Here is a 16,322-nt window from a genome sequence, read left to right on the forward strand (position 1 = left end):
ATAAAGCCACTCATTTGAAAAACTCAGTTCCAAACACCACAGTTTATTACACATAAAGTAATGACTCAATATGAAAATGTGGGCATTTATGAAATCTACTGAGACAGTATTTCATTTATGGTCAAAAGTAGCTTTAAAGGAAGTGTCTGGAAAATTTTTAGCAAAAAGGTTTAAAACAGTGCTGCATTTTGCAACACGGCACCATGTGACCGGAGATCATTACAAGGGGGTGAGATAACGAATACAATAAAATTTCCAAACTGTTTCTAGTGAAGAGCAATTTAACGTGTTCCAATTGCTAAAGGGGCATATTTAAAATGAAAATAAGTAAAAAGGAATGTACTTTTTAAGACCAGAGAAATTACAAAGGATGTTAATTTTTTAAGTTATCATGTTAAGAAAACATGATGGAATCAGACAGATAATTGAAAAATTACTAATTATCAAGATGTCTTTATCCCCAAATGGTCTAAGAGGACATTAATGGATAAGCATTTTGTTCTAGACAAATATTTTTACAAAATGTGCTCTCAAAGTCCCTACTGGAGTCCCGTCCCTCTCGAGTCAGACTGTCAGGGCGGAGCTCCAGGGTCGCAGAAGCGCGTGCGGATCACGGAGGATTCCTGTCCAGCCGGCCACTTGATCACTTGATCTCCATCGCGGGGCTGCTCTGTAGGCTCCCCTGTGCGGGGCAGGCCACCAAGGAGTCTGGTCTGGTCAGCTTTAGCCTTCTGCCAGTTTTACCGCAAAATACACTCTCAAATTCCTAAAGTCAAGAAGCAGTCATTAATGCACTGGTTCACAGACGTGAAAACTGAGATGTTCAAAAGCACGAAAGGCTGGGATAAGACTACTTCGAAACACATAGTCTTAAGGGGTCGTCATGCACAAACTCATGCCACAGCTTGTAAGGGCGTCTCTGTGATAAACACAGGGACTCCAGTGTTTTTCTCAAATAGCAGTAACACCATACATGTATTTTAGTTTTTCCAAGAAATTCTCAAAATGGCTGGCCACATTGTAAAAGGAGCCATACATTTTTTTGTTATGGTAAAATATACATAAACATGAATTTCCCATTTTAACCACCTTTACCTGTGCAAGTCAGTGGCAGCCACACCCGCCCCGCAGCGACTCCCTCCCCTGGGGCTCCTGCACTTGGCTCTGGCCCGGGCACCCGGGTGGGTCCTCGCCCCATTACTCCAGTTTTGTTTTTGTTTGGTTATTTTTTTGAGACAGAGTCTCCCTCCGCTGCCCATAGCTGCTATTTTTCAAAAGGTCTCAATTACAAAGCCTGGGTCAGTCTCACAGGAGGAGGAGGATGCCGTGTGCCGGCTGGGGGTCTCATCAAGCCTCTAGGTCACCCTTTACAGGAAACACACGACAGGAGACGTCAACCACCACCATGGACACGCAAAATGCAGACTGTAGAAAAGTCTACAGGACAAATGGTTCCCTTTCCAATAAATAAATGGCAAGGAAAAAAGGAACTATTATAGATTAGTAAGATATTAAAAGATATTTAAGAGCTATCAACCAAATGCAGTGTTTGAATCCCGATTCTAACCAACTGACTATAAAAAAAGACATTTGTGAGCCAATGGGGAGTTTCAGAACAGGGATGGATATGAAGGATCGATTGATTCAGGACAGAGGATGATACTGTGTTATAACATATGTGGTTATGTTTTTAAACAGCCCTTTTCTTTCTGGAGATATAGACATGAATGAGATGTCTGGAATTGCTTTAAAATAATCCAGTGTGGGTGGGAGGGTCGGGAGTGCGGGTGAAATAAAATTATGCCTGAAACCGAGTTACAGGGGCACGGAGTTCATTATTCTCTCCGTTTTTACACGTTTGGAAATTTCCACAAGTTTTTTTTTTAAAAAAACAGCATTCTACACAATTAAATCTTGATTTATGCATTTTTTATTGTGGTAAAATATATTTAACAAAATTTGTGCATCTGCAAGCACAGCAGGTACATTCAGGTTGTGCAACCACCATCACTTCTTCTAGAACATTTTCACCTCTGTCCCCATCCCACACGAGGTCCTCGCCTGCCCTCCCCCGGCCCCTGGCCCCCACCATGTCCTTTGTCCCCACAGATCTGACCTTTGTAACAGGACGGTTTTCCTCGGTGTCACGGCCTCAGAGGTCGCCCATGTGGCAGCAGGCGTCCGAGCGTCTCTCCTTCCTGCACAGCGCCCGTTCCTCGCCCACTCTCCTGTCGCGGACTCGTGGCTGCGCCCGCCTTTTGGCCACTGTGAGCAACCTGCCGTGAACACTCACAAGCAAGCGTCAGTTTGGGTCCCTGTTTTCAATCCTTTTGGGTTTATCCCGGAAGTGGAGTCTGTGGCTCACACGGCAATTCTGTGTCTGACTTTCTGAGGAAGCACCACGCGGCCTCCCACGGGGCGGCGTCCTTGGACCCCCCGCCAGCCCCACACAGGGTCCCAATGTCTCCACATCCTTGCCCGTGCGTTTTCTTCACTTTTTTTTTTTTAAATAGTAGTCATCCTAAGGGGTGTGAAATGGTATCGCATCGTGGTTTTAATTCTGATCTCCCTAATGACTAACGACAGTGCGTCTCTTCACGTGCTTATTGGCCATTTGTGTATCTTCTCCGGAGAAATGTCTATCCAAGTCCTTTGCCCATTGTTGAATTGTGTTGTCTTTTTATTGCTGAGTTTTAGTAAGTTTACATTTCATTCAAGTCCAGGAGAAGTATAAGCACTCTGTTGCCGCTGACTTAACTTCCAAATCCTCCGGAGTGGCTGTCACATCACACCTACCCACATATTAAATGACAATCCGACCAAAGCAATCTGCCATTTCCAGCTATTAGCTATAATCAGAAGCTATATCTGCATATAAATATACTCTAATTTTCTTCCCAAACTTTGAAAGGTTTTAGGATGCAATTTAAGATGAACCACATTTTGATAAATTTCCTATATCCTGACAACTAACGCATGAATATAAAACATTTGCCTATATTTGTCAAGGGAGATTTACCTTTTAGAATAACTAAGAGTCAGAAAGAACAAAATAATCATTTCTCAGACAAAAAGTATTTTGAGAGATTTTTCTAAACTGTTTTCATACATGATGAGGCCAGTGCCAGGCGTCCATCTTTACCCGGAACAGCCGGGCGGAAGCAGGGTTAGGGTGTGGTCCTACCTAGACGCTTGCAGGACCCCTGGAACCAGTCTCCCGGGAGTCGGGGGGCAGCTGTGAAAGGCAGCAGCAGATCTCTTTAGTCTTCCTCAACTGTGCCAAGGCCAAAGGTAAGCTATTACTACATCTCTCAATTAGCATCTACTTTCAACAAAACACATATGAAATAGCTGAGTTTTAACGGAATTTCTACAACTTATCAAAACATCTTGAGATGATATCTGACCAAAGTAGATATTTACATTAGGCTTATAAATATGAGATTAAGACCAATGCCAAAACCTGTACTTCTTAGCTGGGACAGTGGCTCACGCCCACAATCCCAGCACTTTGGGAGGCTAAAGCTAGAGGATCTCTTGAGGCCAGGAGCTCAAAGTTGCAGGGAACTATGATGATACCACTACGCTAACAGCCTGGGTGACAGAGTGAGACTCTATCAAAACACAAACAAAAAACTATGTATTTCTTAGTAGGAAAAAGAGGAATGGTTTTAATTATATGTCAGGAAAATATAACAGGAAGTTGTTAAGGGGAAGAAAGCTGGTGTAGTCTGTTATCAGGTAAGAAAGAATTAGAGACGAAAGGTTAAAAGAGACAAAGGGGGATTCTGCAAATTGATAAAACAAACCCTCATGAAGTCCGGGCAGTTGGGAGTTTGTAAATCTTAACGAAACTCTGACTTGCATAGAGCAAATGCTGCGAGAGCCCTAAGGGCCGGCGCAAAAGCACACACGGCAGCAGACACCCACGCCAGTCTCCCCAACGGTGGCCTGACAGGCACGAGGACAGGAGAGGCTTGAATCACCATCCACAATTTCAACTGAGCAAACGTCTCCAACTCTTCAGGTGGAGAATGAACATTCTTTCCAATCATCATGGAACTTTTTTTAATTGACCACATAAAAGGTCACAATGAAAAATCTCAAACTTTTAAAAACTGCTTTTTCACTAGCCCTTTGGGAGGCCGAGGTGGGTGGATCCCACGAGGTCAGGAGTTCGAGACCAGCCTGAGCGAGACCCCGTCTGTACTAAAAATAGAAATAAATTATCTGGACAAATAAAAATATATATAGAAAAAATTAGCCAGGCATGGTGGCATGCACCTGCAGTACCAGCTACTCTGGAGGCTGAGGCAGGAGGATCACGTGAGCCCAGGAGTTGGAGGCTACAGTGAGCTGTGATGACACCATGGCATTATAGTCCAGATGACAGAACAAGACTATCTCAAAAAAAAAAAAAAAAAAGAGACTGAGACAAATTTGCTTCGAACGCATTGATTAGAAACTAAGACAAGACTGAAAGTAAATGAAATAAACTTTCAAGATACCAGGAAAAATAAGACGAGAGAATGAAATAACAGAAATAAGGTTTTTAAATGATAAAGATAAAAACAAATTATGACTTCAGAAAATACTACCACTGAGCCTCCCACAAAAACCCAACAGAGAAATCAACAAGCCACACGCTGGTTCTCCAGGAAGACCAGAGCACCGAGTGAAGAGGAATACGGTAGTTTATGAAGGAGTTCGGGACTCTTTTTTTAAGACACTTTATTTTCAACATGCCACAACACAGCTTTGGTCCATTCTGCCGCGTACGAGCCACAGATGCCTGCTCAGCAGCTGTGGAGCATCCTTCAGCAGCACGTTCAAAAAGTGAATAAAAATCCAAATAAAAAACAAGGATTCAGATAGTTCCTCACCTCCTTGTCTTCCACCTTGCTGCATCTGTGCCCACCCTACTCTTACAAAGACATTTCAAAACTAGCAATAATAAAGTCAACTGGCCCCCCAGATCCCTTAATGCAACTTGCGCTCCAAGTTCACAGCTATGAATGGTATCTGCATATCAGTGCCGGCTAAAGCACAACTGCAGTGACCCATCTTCCCAAGCAGGGGACAATGTCCCCTCTTCAATCCGGGAGGGAGGTCGTGGTTCTGGACTGGCTGTGAGAGCTGCCACGTTGGTTCTGACATCACCAGAGGCGTCCGCAGAGCGGCATCGACACCCATGTTTTCCAAGAGCACCCACCAGCCCACGTGCTCCTCAGGCAGGTCACGGCACTCGACAGCCCCACCAAGGCCACCGCGTTGGACGCCACGTGCTGCATGAACAATACTTCTCCTCCAGTCTGGGTCTCTTGACGTGGGCGTGATCGGAAAGTATGCAATTACAGGATCCGTACGCTCCAGCATTCACAGGAGACATAACGGTCTGTTCGCGAGAATGACGTCTCGGAAGGTGCCTGGCAGATCATGAGCTCCAGTCGACTCAGCTGACCAGAGGGCGCGGCCGGCAGCACTCGGGACCCTCCAGGGCCTCTGCAGGTGAAGACTGGCCACAGGTCTCTGCAGGAAGGGGCTCCCCATTCCATGCCCCACCCACCAAGCTATGCGACTCACTTTCCCTACCCTGGGAGCCAAAGGATGGGGCTCCTGCCTGGAGAGAGGGGGGTCTGGACTGTGGGAGGCAGCTGCCCAACACAGATCAAAGGATGCTGGACACCGACCAGGGCAACTCTCCAGCTCCCTCAGACACTCCCCCTCCAGGACCGTGGACTAAGCCTGGGGCACCCCATGGAGAGGTCGGGGAGAAAGGAAGGCAGCCTAGCAAGGGAGCAGACACCAGGGAGGGCAGAGGGAGCAGGGATGGAAGCAAGGGGTGTTGTCCCTGCTGCTGAGAGGTCAGTGGGATGGGGGGAGACGGGGACACGGGGCCCAGAGGGTTCTCACAAGAGAATAATGGAGAAATCACAGCACGTCTGCAGGAAAAGTGGGGGAAGGGACAGGGCCCGACTTCAGATAGAGCATGGAGGACTCAACCTCGGTGGCAAGGGGGACAGCAAACCAGGGACTGATGCGGGTGGCGGGAGGAGGGGAGAACTCGGCCATCCGCTGGTGACTGAGGGAGGGAGGGAAGGAGGGAGGCAGAGTGTGGCCCAGTAGCCTCAGGAGCCTGGCTGGGGTTTGTGGCCACGAACCGAGCACGGCATCTCAGGACAATGGAGTGTCACCAGCCACCCTGGACTGGATCCCAACTGGGAAGCAAAGCTGTAAGGGACGTCACAGGGGCAACAGGCACAGTCAGAATGGACAACACGAGTATTGCACCAATGCTGAGTTTCCTGATTTTGGTCACTGTGTCCTGGTAACGTGAGACAACACACTTGCTGCTAGAATCAACACTGACGTGCTCAGACAGAAAGAGGCCTGGGGCCTGCGACCCCTCAGGCGGTGCAGAGGTGAATGACAGAGGTGGGTGGCCGCTGACCACCAAGGCACCGGGCAAACCTGGCTCCCTGTACTGCTCTTGCAATTTGTTGGTAAGTCTGAAATCACACCAAAATTTAAAATTACTATAAATAGAGTCATCTAAACCAAGAAGGTGGAGAATTCGACAGGCAACTTGCCTGATCTGGTTAAAACCCCGAGGCCACAGGAAATAACCGTGGGCAGGCGAGACCAGCGCAGTGCATGACCCCTGGCTGGACACCAGGATGGAAAGAAAAGCTATCAAAGTCCTCTTAGAACATTCCGAGGAAATCTGAGCATGCACTGGGCGTGGGAGGGTGAGAGAGCACTGCCAGCAGCTTGGCCAGCGCAGTGAGGGGCGGGTTTGCAGAAGGCCTGTCTTCGGAGACAGGTGCAGAATATTTGGAGATGAAAGTTCATGTCGGTGACCTGTGCGTGTGAACACGGTACACGTCAGCTGCTGAGAGCGGGCGACGGTGTGCAGATGCCCCCTGCTATGTGCACTGGAACAAACAGTGCATCATCCTCTGACGACAACCCGCCCTCGCCCCACACCTGTCTGTCCGCTGCCTCCTTCGCACCTCCACCTGGAGCCTCCCGGAAGGCTGAACCCACCCCACCCAGCTTCCCCACCTCCCCTCTCAGCGAACGGCCCCGTCCACCCAAGCCTGAATCACCCAGCGCACCCCATGTCTGGCGCTGCCACAAACACGGAAGCCCACGCCTGTCCTCCTTCCCAGCCACAGTCTCGGGTTCCCTCTCGTCCGGGCCCACCCTGTCTCCCAGTCCAGCATTCCCTGAGGCGGACCCCCAGGCCCACCATGCCCAGGACCCGTGCCTGGGGCCTGGACCCTGAATGCTGGGCTGGCAGGCGGGGCCACTCCTCACTCACAGGGGTAGGGGTGGCACCCTGCCCTGGGGCCTGTGGTGCTGCAGCTCCCCAGCGCAGGGTCCTAGCTCCTTGTCACCATTCGGGCCTCTGCTCAGTGGCCTCAGGAGACCACCAGACCCACAGCAGCCCCTCCGCAGGCTGCTGGCTCCCGGCACAGCGATTCCCACCCTGCAGCCCTGCCGCCCTCTGAGCCATGTTTCCCGGGGACCGGCTGCCTCCACGCCAGCAGCGTCTCTGCCTCGTCCAGGGCATCCCGGCTTTGGCAGGAGACTGCGCACACCAGGAAAGCTCTGCCAAGTGCAGCGTGTCCTAGAATAATCTAGAGAACACTCTAAACTCCCACGTACTGCATCTTCAAGAACCAAAGTATACATGCAAGTAAGAGGAGGAAAGTTACTAAGGAAATAATCAAGTCCACACGTGTTTAGGCTATTTACATTCTAACTGCCCAGACTGCTCACTGACTTGACTTCAGCCTGTTCCTTGTGGGTCTAATAATCGGACACAGAAACAATCCACAAATTCAATGTAGTTAAACTTCCAGAAATATCCAGGAAACAAACATACATAACACCCATAAAATTTTAATCTACTAAATCTTTGAGTATATGTAGTTAACAAAAGTCTTTTTTCAAAAATTATAAATGCCTTCATATTTGAATGAATTATATCAATAATAATTTACCACTGATAGGTACACAAAGCCAAACATTAAATCATTTTTTCAAATATAAAAGCTTTATTGTATTAAAACCAACAGTCTATCTCTAATAAATAATGCTAAAGAGTAACTGCATTATAAGTAACCATAAAAGATCCAACTAGAATTAACTTTGACATAGTTTTGCTTTAAAATGCAATTAAATGTATAATAAGAAACTTAAGAAATTATGCAACTCACAAGAAATAAATGGCACCTGGACATAGAAAAGCGACACAGAGAACTCCACCTGCAGCCCCTGGAGAGAGAGGCGCCTCTGCTCCATGCAGCCAGGCTGCGGGGACCTCTCCGGCCCCCCACCGTGCAGACACAGGGGCCCTTTTTAGAAAGGTTCCATCTGTCTTAGCTCATTCTCCAGTCAGACTCCTGCTGGAGTCACCAGCAGTGATTACCCCACAGCCTGGACCAGGGACAAAGTCAGGACCCTGTGGGCTTATTCTGAGGTCCCCACGACAGCACAGACCAGTCCCAGATTGACACTCGCCCTCTGAATCACCAAGGGCCGGGCTGGATTGTCACTCAAACAGACATGTGGTTCTGGCAGAAGCGGGCTGGTGGCCGGTCGCTATGAGCACACAGATGGCACCAACGCAGCCGCCGGCCGTCCTGAGGACACAGAAACCACAGGCACCGAAGCCCCCGCCTCCCCCCAATCCCCCAGCCGTGGAAATGTATCTCGTTTGCCTCCTGAATGTATTTGAAGTCCAAACTATTTGACATATCTGCATTTTTGTTTTTTTCTATTCTTGTTTTTATCCATTTCACAAAGTTTTCTGGAGGCAAAATCACATCCTACATGCCCTTCAGGACCCAATAAAATACAATGTTAGAGCAGGTGCTCTGCTATTTAACAATGGACATTTCAGTCACCTATAAATTGCAATGTAATAAATAAATCTAGGCTGTGATTACTTCTTTACGAAGTGACAAGTTACAGCATTATGAGCAGAGCTTTGTTCGTGTTGGACTTAGTATTTGACATTAGATTCCAGTAAACAAAGGACAGTCTCACTTATCCTTGGGAAAAAAGGATAAACAGGATATTGGTAAGTAAAATTTATAAAATTCTGAAAAGCTACCTGACCTAATTAAACACTAACCTTTTTAAGAGAATCTCCGTGTCTTTCCTGAATATACTTTAGGAATGCTGTGGTCCACTGAAGAGTTGTTGCCTTATCAGTCTCGGCGTTGCAGAACGGGACTAAAAGATTCAACTCATCACAACAAATGCGGATTCTGCGCCTACAGCCAAAACCCAAAGCATCACATGGAGAAGCTGAAGCCGGGTAAGCGGGTGAAGGGGAGTGTTTCACTCAGGAAGCCTCACCCCCGCGCGCTGCAGAGGTGCCTGCAGTCCGGGAGTGAGGGGACAAACTCTGCCAGGGCACTCCTTGTCTGCGGAGGCGATGGCTGCCCCAGCTCGCCGGGCAGCCACACGCCCTTGTGGCCCCAAGCCCCACACACTCCCTGCTCCTGGGCCAGGTTCAGGTCTCCAGACCAGGGATGGCCCCAAACCCTCCGAAATTGGAAGCAAGATTTTGTGTCTGTGCTTTTTCTAGGCAGATCATTCCTTCACTCAACAGACTGTTATTACTTGCCTTCCGTGTGCCAAACACTGTCTGAGCAACTCATGCACAGCTTTGAGATGCTCCAAGGAGCCCTGATTCAGAAAGGATCAGAGACCACCATACCATTAATATCCTGAAACCAGGTCTTTTTAGGTAATTTAAATCACAACTGGAGTCTTATTATTAGGTTACTTTTTTAACTTTCACACAGTACATTCAGTAATATGCCAAGGCCCTAAATAAGGTGACACTGAGCAACTCATACGACATGGCCCTCATTCCTCTTCACACCTGTACACTCAGAATTTTAATTGGAAACTCTGCAAGGTAAGAACAGCTGGCAGGTACTAGATGTTCTGATCTCAATGCACCAAGCCAAACACTCTTCACATATCAGCTTATTTAATCTAACCACAAGTCTACACAGTAGAGTTAGAAGTCAGACTTTCAAACTGCCAACACGTGATGTGAGACTTTTCATGTAGGTGTTCAATAAATGGTTACTACATACATGGCAGAGTATGTAAAATGCCCTTCATAATTCACAGTGAGTTCAGGGACATCCTTCAGTTAGAGGGTGCGTGTACACGTGTCGTAAGAACGGTATCTAGCTAGCTTTAATATACCCCTTTAAAAAGAAAGAAATGGCCTCAGCTTAACCTTCAACTCTGGAGCTTCCAAGTCAAGCATTTGTCTCACTCCTTGCTATTTATTTCCTGAGCCTACAACAGAAACCGGTACACAGTATTTGATAAATGACTAAGTTAATTAATTATGTATTAGGGAAACACTGTGTGAAAACCCAACAGAAAAAATTCAACTGCCATTTGATTCCACATAGAACAAATAAAATCTACAGCCAAAACAACTTAAATACTTTAACCTCCTCCTTCCCAACATTCTTAAAAGAACCAAGCAAAACTTGCAAACCTCAGTGTCCTGGTGTGCAGAAGAGCCAACGTCACGGCCTGACTGCTTTCGAGGCGGGCCCTTGACCAGCGTGCGGAGAGTGGCTACGTCAAGCTCTAGGAAGCTCGTGCCTGGGCCCGGCTCCTCCCCTGCCCTTTGCAGACGTTGCTTTGGAGCCTTTCTCCGTGATAGTCACAGACTTGAGTGTGACTATGTGCCAAGTCCTGTGCATCCTCCTGGTCAATCACTAAACCCTGGGGTGGTCTTGGGGACCCCGATCTCCTAGCAGAAAAGTTAATGGTACTCCTGCCTCCTTTTCCGCCCTCTGAACACAGAAACAGCTAACTACTGTTTGACCTGTAACAAGCCTGCACGTCTGAAATGACCACACACGAGGCGACCTGACGAGCACACAGATTACCTTCTATCTCTCTCCATTCGGTTATGCCTCTCCCTACGCTGAGATCTTCCTCCCTGGGGCCCGCTCTGGGCCTGCTCCCCCAGGTTCGACTGTGAGGACTCCGAGGACTGCCAGGCTCCCTGTGCGGCTGTGGAGCCTTCGCCCACATTCTGAATCTCTCCAAGGGCTCTTCGTTCTACATTTGTGTCCAACTGACGTATTCTGCTCCGATTCCTCTTATTTATTGCTTGTTTACATAGCACTTCTTCTTTGCAAAAGAAAAAAAGTAGCATTTTAATTTTTTATTCTTACTAACTTATCCCAATTAATGCTGAATATATTTTTCGGCATTTTCAATCCAAGATATAAACATTATTGGGTAAGCAGCACAGAATCAAACCACAAAAAGCTGTCCTACTGCAGTTATTCAGTGCGAGCAGTTAGCACTAAGCTTCCGAGCCTATTTCATACTACAAACTGAAAGTGAATCTATAATTACACTAAAATATTCACTCTAAGTGTTCTGCAACCAATATATCCTTGTCAAAAGTTCAACTTTTTAGTCTACAGGTGTCGTCATCTATGAATAGAGAAACCAAGAAATTGTTCACTTCTTCAGAAATTCAGATCGGGAAAAAAAGCTGGAAGTATTTTCTCCAAAAAAGATTTTCTTTATATAAAATTATTCTAATATGACAACTAATATTTTAACTACAGTGCCCAGAAGAGAGAACAAAACTAAAGTGGCTTAAGATTAAACATGCCCTCACCTTAGAAGTGCTGCGTCTCACACAAGCAATAATAGCATCACAGCTTTCACAATACGGTTGCCAACAGATTATGCTATGCTACATGTGCATATGTAGATATATGTCACATTTCCATCAAAGAACTATGGACAGCTAATTAGTAGGTGTGGTGATGCCCCCCCCCCACATGCCATACAAAGCCAAATTCCCCATAGTAAGAGAAACTGCCTAATGCAAATTTTGGAATGGTGATAATGTTTTAAGGGGGACACAGAGACATTCAATAGTTTTAGTGATATTTTATTCCTTAACCTGAGTGGTCACCACACGAACTATTTTAACACTCATCTCTCCACCTCACAGATGTTAACATACACGTGCTGGGGAGGAAAGGAACTTGACTGACGTGGGAGGAAGCCAAAGCACCCCAGCCACCCCGTCCTCCCCAGCTCTTGAAAAGCTGAGTGTAGGCTGCACTGTTCTACTGGGCAACTTGAAATACAGCTCTTTTCCAGAGAGGAGGGACTAAGGGTTAACTTTCAAAGTCAGCCCAGTCTGCCTTCAGCTCTTTATTCCCAAAACTTCCCCTGTCACCTTGTGGCCTCTCCCAGCCGCCTCTTTTGCCCATCTGTAGAATGTCCTGTTATAGTCACCTCTCCTAAAGCTGTGGCAGATTTCAGACTCCTGCCTCACGCGTGGAGTGTAACAGAAAACTATGAAGTGCTTCCAGTAACTTCTGAAAATTTATGTAAGTCTATCATTTTACTGTTAAGAAAAAGTCCTCAGACTCCACACCAAGGTTAATTACGATGTTTGAGATCCAGAAGAACATTCAGAGTGAGATGACTGGGGGGAAGAGGGGAAGAGGGGTGGAGAAGGGCCCGAGACACACCCCCCTCAAAGGTGTTGCCTAAGCATATAAACCACCTCTCTTCTGCCCCCCAAGGCCATTGGCTGCTGGCTGCCGGCTGCCCACTGCCTCCTGCATTATCACTTACCTCCCACTTTAATCCAAACCTGCTCCGGCAAAGCTTTGTTCCTACTGCCTAAAGTCTGTTTAGTGGATTCAATTTCTTGCTGATAACAGAAAGAAAATGCTCTAGGCAATCCAATATCCTGGTGCTTGGCAGCTTCAAGTATAGAACATGAGTTACTAGAACTCTGGAAAAAACGAAGCAACACGAATTTTATCAGTATGTGACTTAACCTCTTTACTGCACAACTAAGACGCACTTAACAGAAGTAACATCAAAGCTATTCAATATGCAATGTGAAGAACTTTAGTTGCACTGAGGATTTTAAAATATTTCCAAATCACACAAATACTCTTACATTTTAAAAGATTATTAAGCTCATTAAAAGGAAAAAAAAATCCTCAGGACCTAACAAAAATAAGTTAAAATGGGCCGGGTGAGGTGGCTCACGCCTGTAATCCTAGCACTCTGGGAGGCCGAGGCGGGAGGATCGCTCGAGGTCAGGAGTTTGAGACCAGCCTGAGCAAGAGGCGAGACCCTGGTCTCTACTAAAAAACAGAAAGAAATGATTTGGACAGCTAAAAAAATATATATATAGAAAAAATTAGCCGGGCATGGTGGCGCATGCCTATAGTCCCAGCTACTCGGGAGGCTGAGGCAGGAGGATCGCTTGAGCCCAGGAGTTTGAGGTTGCTGTGAGCTAGGCAGATGCCACGGCACTCTAGCCCGGGCAACAGAGTGAGACTCTGTCTCAAAAAAAAATAAAATAAAATAAAATAAAATAAGTTAAAATGTATCCATTTAATTTAAAAGAGCAGTTTCACAAATCGTGTTTGCTACCTGCGTTTGTGAAAGATGAGAGGTTGCACTGGTAGAGCTCGCATTTGTAGTAAACAGCGGGTATGTAAATTGCAAAGCAGTAGCTGCAGCAGCAGTTTTGTTTTTCACTAACGTTGTACATTTGTTTTGTTGCTGATGAAGAGGAACATTCACCAACTCAGATGGATGTCGAATAACGGTTACCAAACTGCAGAGACAAAAGAAAACCCAGACAGACACACATGAGGAATGCTGACTGAAACATCGCTAGCACCGACTCTCCCACTCTAACGGTTCTGTTAGATTTTCTGAGCAGAAGCTCAACTCTTAGGATAAACACCCTGTACAACTATCAACGAGTGCTGCAGAAAAGGCCGTCCACTCTTCCTCCTCACGGAGGACAGACTGAGTGTCACCTCCCTGCTCTCATCACACCCTGACGCCAATCTCTCTTCTTCACCATCCTCCAAGTCTGACTCAGGTGGGCAAGGCAGGGTCTGCTACAGGCCAGGGAGAGCAGAAAACCTCGGGGGTCAGGCTCTTCCACAGGCCCTCCCCCCCACCCCCCGGGAAGGTCCCTGGTGGGCTGGCTGCAGGCTGAAGCCTGGAAAGACGTCGCCCCTCCTTGCACAGGCCTGCAAGTGTCTGTGCAAGGTGAAGTCAGCTGCACCGGGGTAGGGGCTCGGGTGGGGGCTGGGAGAGGCTTCCCATGACATTTACGAGGATAATTTGTGGACAACGGTCTCAACTTTTCATTTCCCTGTTGTGCGCGGACTCACGGGGCTCACCCCACAAAAGGTACCGTCTGGGGACATGTCCTCAGTACTTGGAAGTATGGAGCACACGCCCCTCCCAGCCAGACTCTAGACTCGGAGGGGCCGGTGAGGTCAGGAGTCTGGTTCCTTCTGCGCTGGAATCCCCTTCACCTGCACCCAGACCCGACAGGTGGCCGAACCATCCCCCCACGCCTGTCTCCGGCCCGCCCCGCCCCCAGAGCCCCACCCCCCCGCCCCGGACCCCGCAGTCCCCCGTCTCCGCCCGCCCCCCAGCCCGCCGTCCCGGATCCCCAAGCCCCCCAGCTCCCCGTCTCCGCCCCGCCCGCCGTCGACCCCGGCCCACACGCACTTGTTCAGCGCCACGCCCGGCTCGGGGGCCTCGGGGCCGCGCGCGGCCGGCGGCTCGGCCGCCACACTGTTGAAGCGGTCCTCCAGGCGGACGCGCACGGCCGACTTGGCCCGGGCCTCGGGGGCGCCCTCGGGCCCCGCCGCGCCCGCGCTGTCCTTGGCCGCGCCGTCCGCCCGCGCCCGCGCCCCGTCCGCGCCGCCCGGCGTCTTCTCGGCCGCGCCCGGCGCCGGCGCGCCCGCCTCGCCCAGCAGCATCATGCGCAGCTCCTGGAAGTCGATGTGGCCGAGGCAGGGCGCGTCGGCCGCCAGCGCGGGCGGGCACAGCACGGGGTACACGGGCGGCGCGGCGGGGCCGGCCAGCAGCGCGGAGCCCAGGCGCGCCTCGAGCTCGCCGTCGGCCGCGTCCATGTGCGAGTAGAGGATGTGCTGCAGCTGCGTGTACTCCACCTCCGTCAGCTCCACCAGGCTCAGGTCGGCCGCGCCCGCCGCGCCCCCGCCGCCCTCGGCGCCCGCCGCCGCGCCCGCCTCAGGCGGCGGCTCCCGCGGCCCGGGGCCCGACATGCGGCCGGCGGGGACGCGGGGACGCGGGGACGCGGCGGGAGGCGGCCTCCGGCCCGAGAAGGACGGCGGCTCCGCGGGCGCACCGTTGGGGGAGGGAAACCGCTGAGCGTCGCGCAGCGCGCCTGCGCCGCCCCGCCCCCAACGGTAACCCCACCCCCACTGGCCACGCCCCGTTAACCGCTCGCCGCCCGGCCACGCCCCCGCCCGCGTCGGCGGCCTCAAGGCTGAGGGCCCGCCCCCGGCCCCGCCCCCAGGGTTTGGCCGCGCCCCGCCAGGCCACGCCCTATTTCCAGCCCTTACCCCTGCGGCGCCAAGCCACGCCCCCACCCACCGTCCCCCACCTCCAGGTCACGCCCCCAGGTCATGCCCCCAGGCCACGCCCCGTTTCCCAATCTTTGCCTCTCTACGCCCCTGCTGCGGCCCTCACCTGGGCCATGCTCCCCACAGCCTACCCGTAGCCGGTTTCCCGACCAAGCCTCGCTTCCAGGCCACGTCCCCCGCACTGGACCTTGCCCCGCTGCAGCTGCATGCCACGCCCCCACCCCCGGCCATACTCCCCACAGCCTGGCCATGCCCAGTTTCCCGACCACTCCTTGCTGCTAGGTCACAGCCCCGCGACCAGCCACGCCCATTTCCCGACCCCGCCCCCACCGCCAGGCCACGCCCCCACCCCGGCTCTCACCCCGGCCATGCTCCCCACGGCGTGCCCACACCCCGTTTCCCGACGAAGCCTCGCTTCCAGTCCACGTCCCCGTTTCCAGGTCATGCTCCCGGCACCCGACCTTGATCCCCTGTGGCTCCAGGCCACGCCCCTACCCCAGCCATGCTCCCCACAGCCTGGCCACGCCCCGTTTCCCAACCACTCCCCGCTGCCAAGCCACGCCTCTGCCCCATGGCCACGCCTACTTCCAGGCCACGCCCACCTCGCCATGTTACTTGCAGCATGGCCACGCCCCGCTTCCCGACCACTCCCTGCTGTCAGGTCACTCCCGCGCTGACCGGCCACGCCTATTTCCCTCGACCCCTCTTCCAGGTCACGCCCACACCCCGGCCTTGCTCCCCACAGCTTGGCCACGCCCCATTTCCCAGCCACTCCCCGCTGCTAGGCCACACCTCTGCTCCCCAGCCAGGCCTATTTCCCCGGCCGTGCCCTCCACAGCCTGGCCACGCCCC

At 50.6% G+C, this 16,322-nt stretch overlaps 1 protein-coding gene across 2 annotated transcripts; it reads right to left on the reverse strand.

Moving 5' to 3' along the window:
* Positions 1 to 23: 23 nt before the first annotated feature.
* Positions 24 to 15,149, reverse strand: TCFL5 (transcription factor like 5). Of its 2 annotated transcripts, none has more exons than XM_045529338.1 (6): positions 14,590 to 15,149; positions 13,486 to 13,672; positions 12,670 to 12,832; positions 10,944 to 11,187; positions 9,146 to 9,287; positions 24 to 766 (listed from the first exon to the last, which is right to left on the reverse strand). In XM_045529338.1, exons 1-6 carry the CDS (start codon positions 15,147 to 15,149, stop codon positions 644 to 646), a joined length of 1,419 nt encoding a protein of 472 aa, XP_045385294.1. In that variant the 3' UTR covers positions 24 to 643. The 2 variants fall into 2 exon arrangements, with proteins under 2 accessions (XP_045385294.1, XP_045385293.1); XM_045529337.1 differs by having other exon boundaries at positions 10,944 to 11,190.
* Positions 15,150 to 16,322: the final 1,173 nt, after the last annotated feature.

Source organism: Lemur catta, chromosome 17 (genome assembly GCF_020740605.2).
Source record: "Lemur catta isolate mLemCat1 chromosome 17, mLemCat1.pri, whole genome shotgun sequence".
Classification (NCBI taxonomy): Eukaryota; Metazoa; Chordata; class Mammalia; order Primates; family Lemuridae; genus Lemur; species Lemur catta.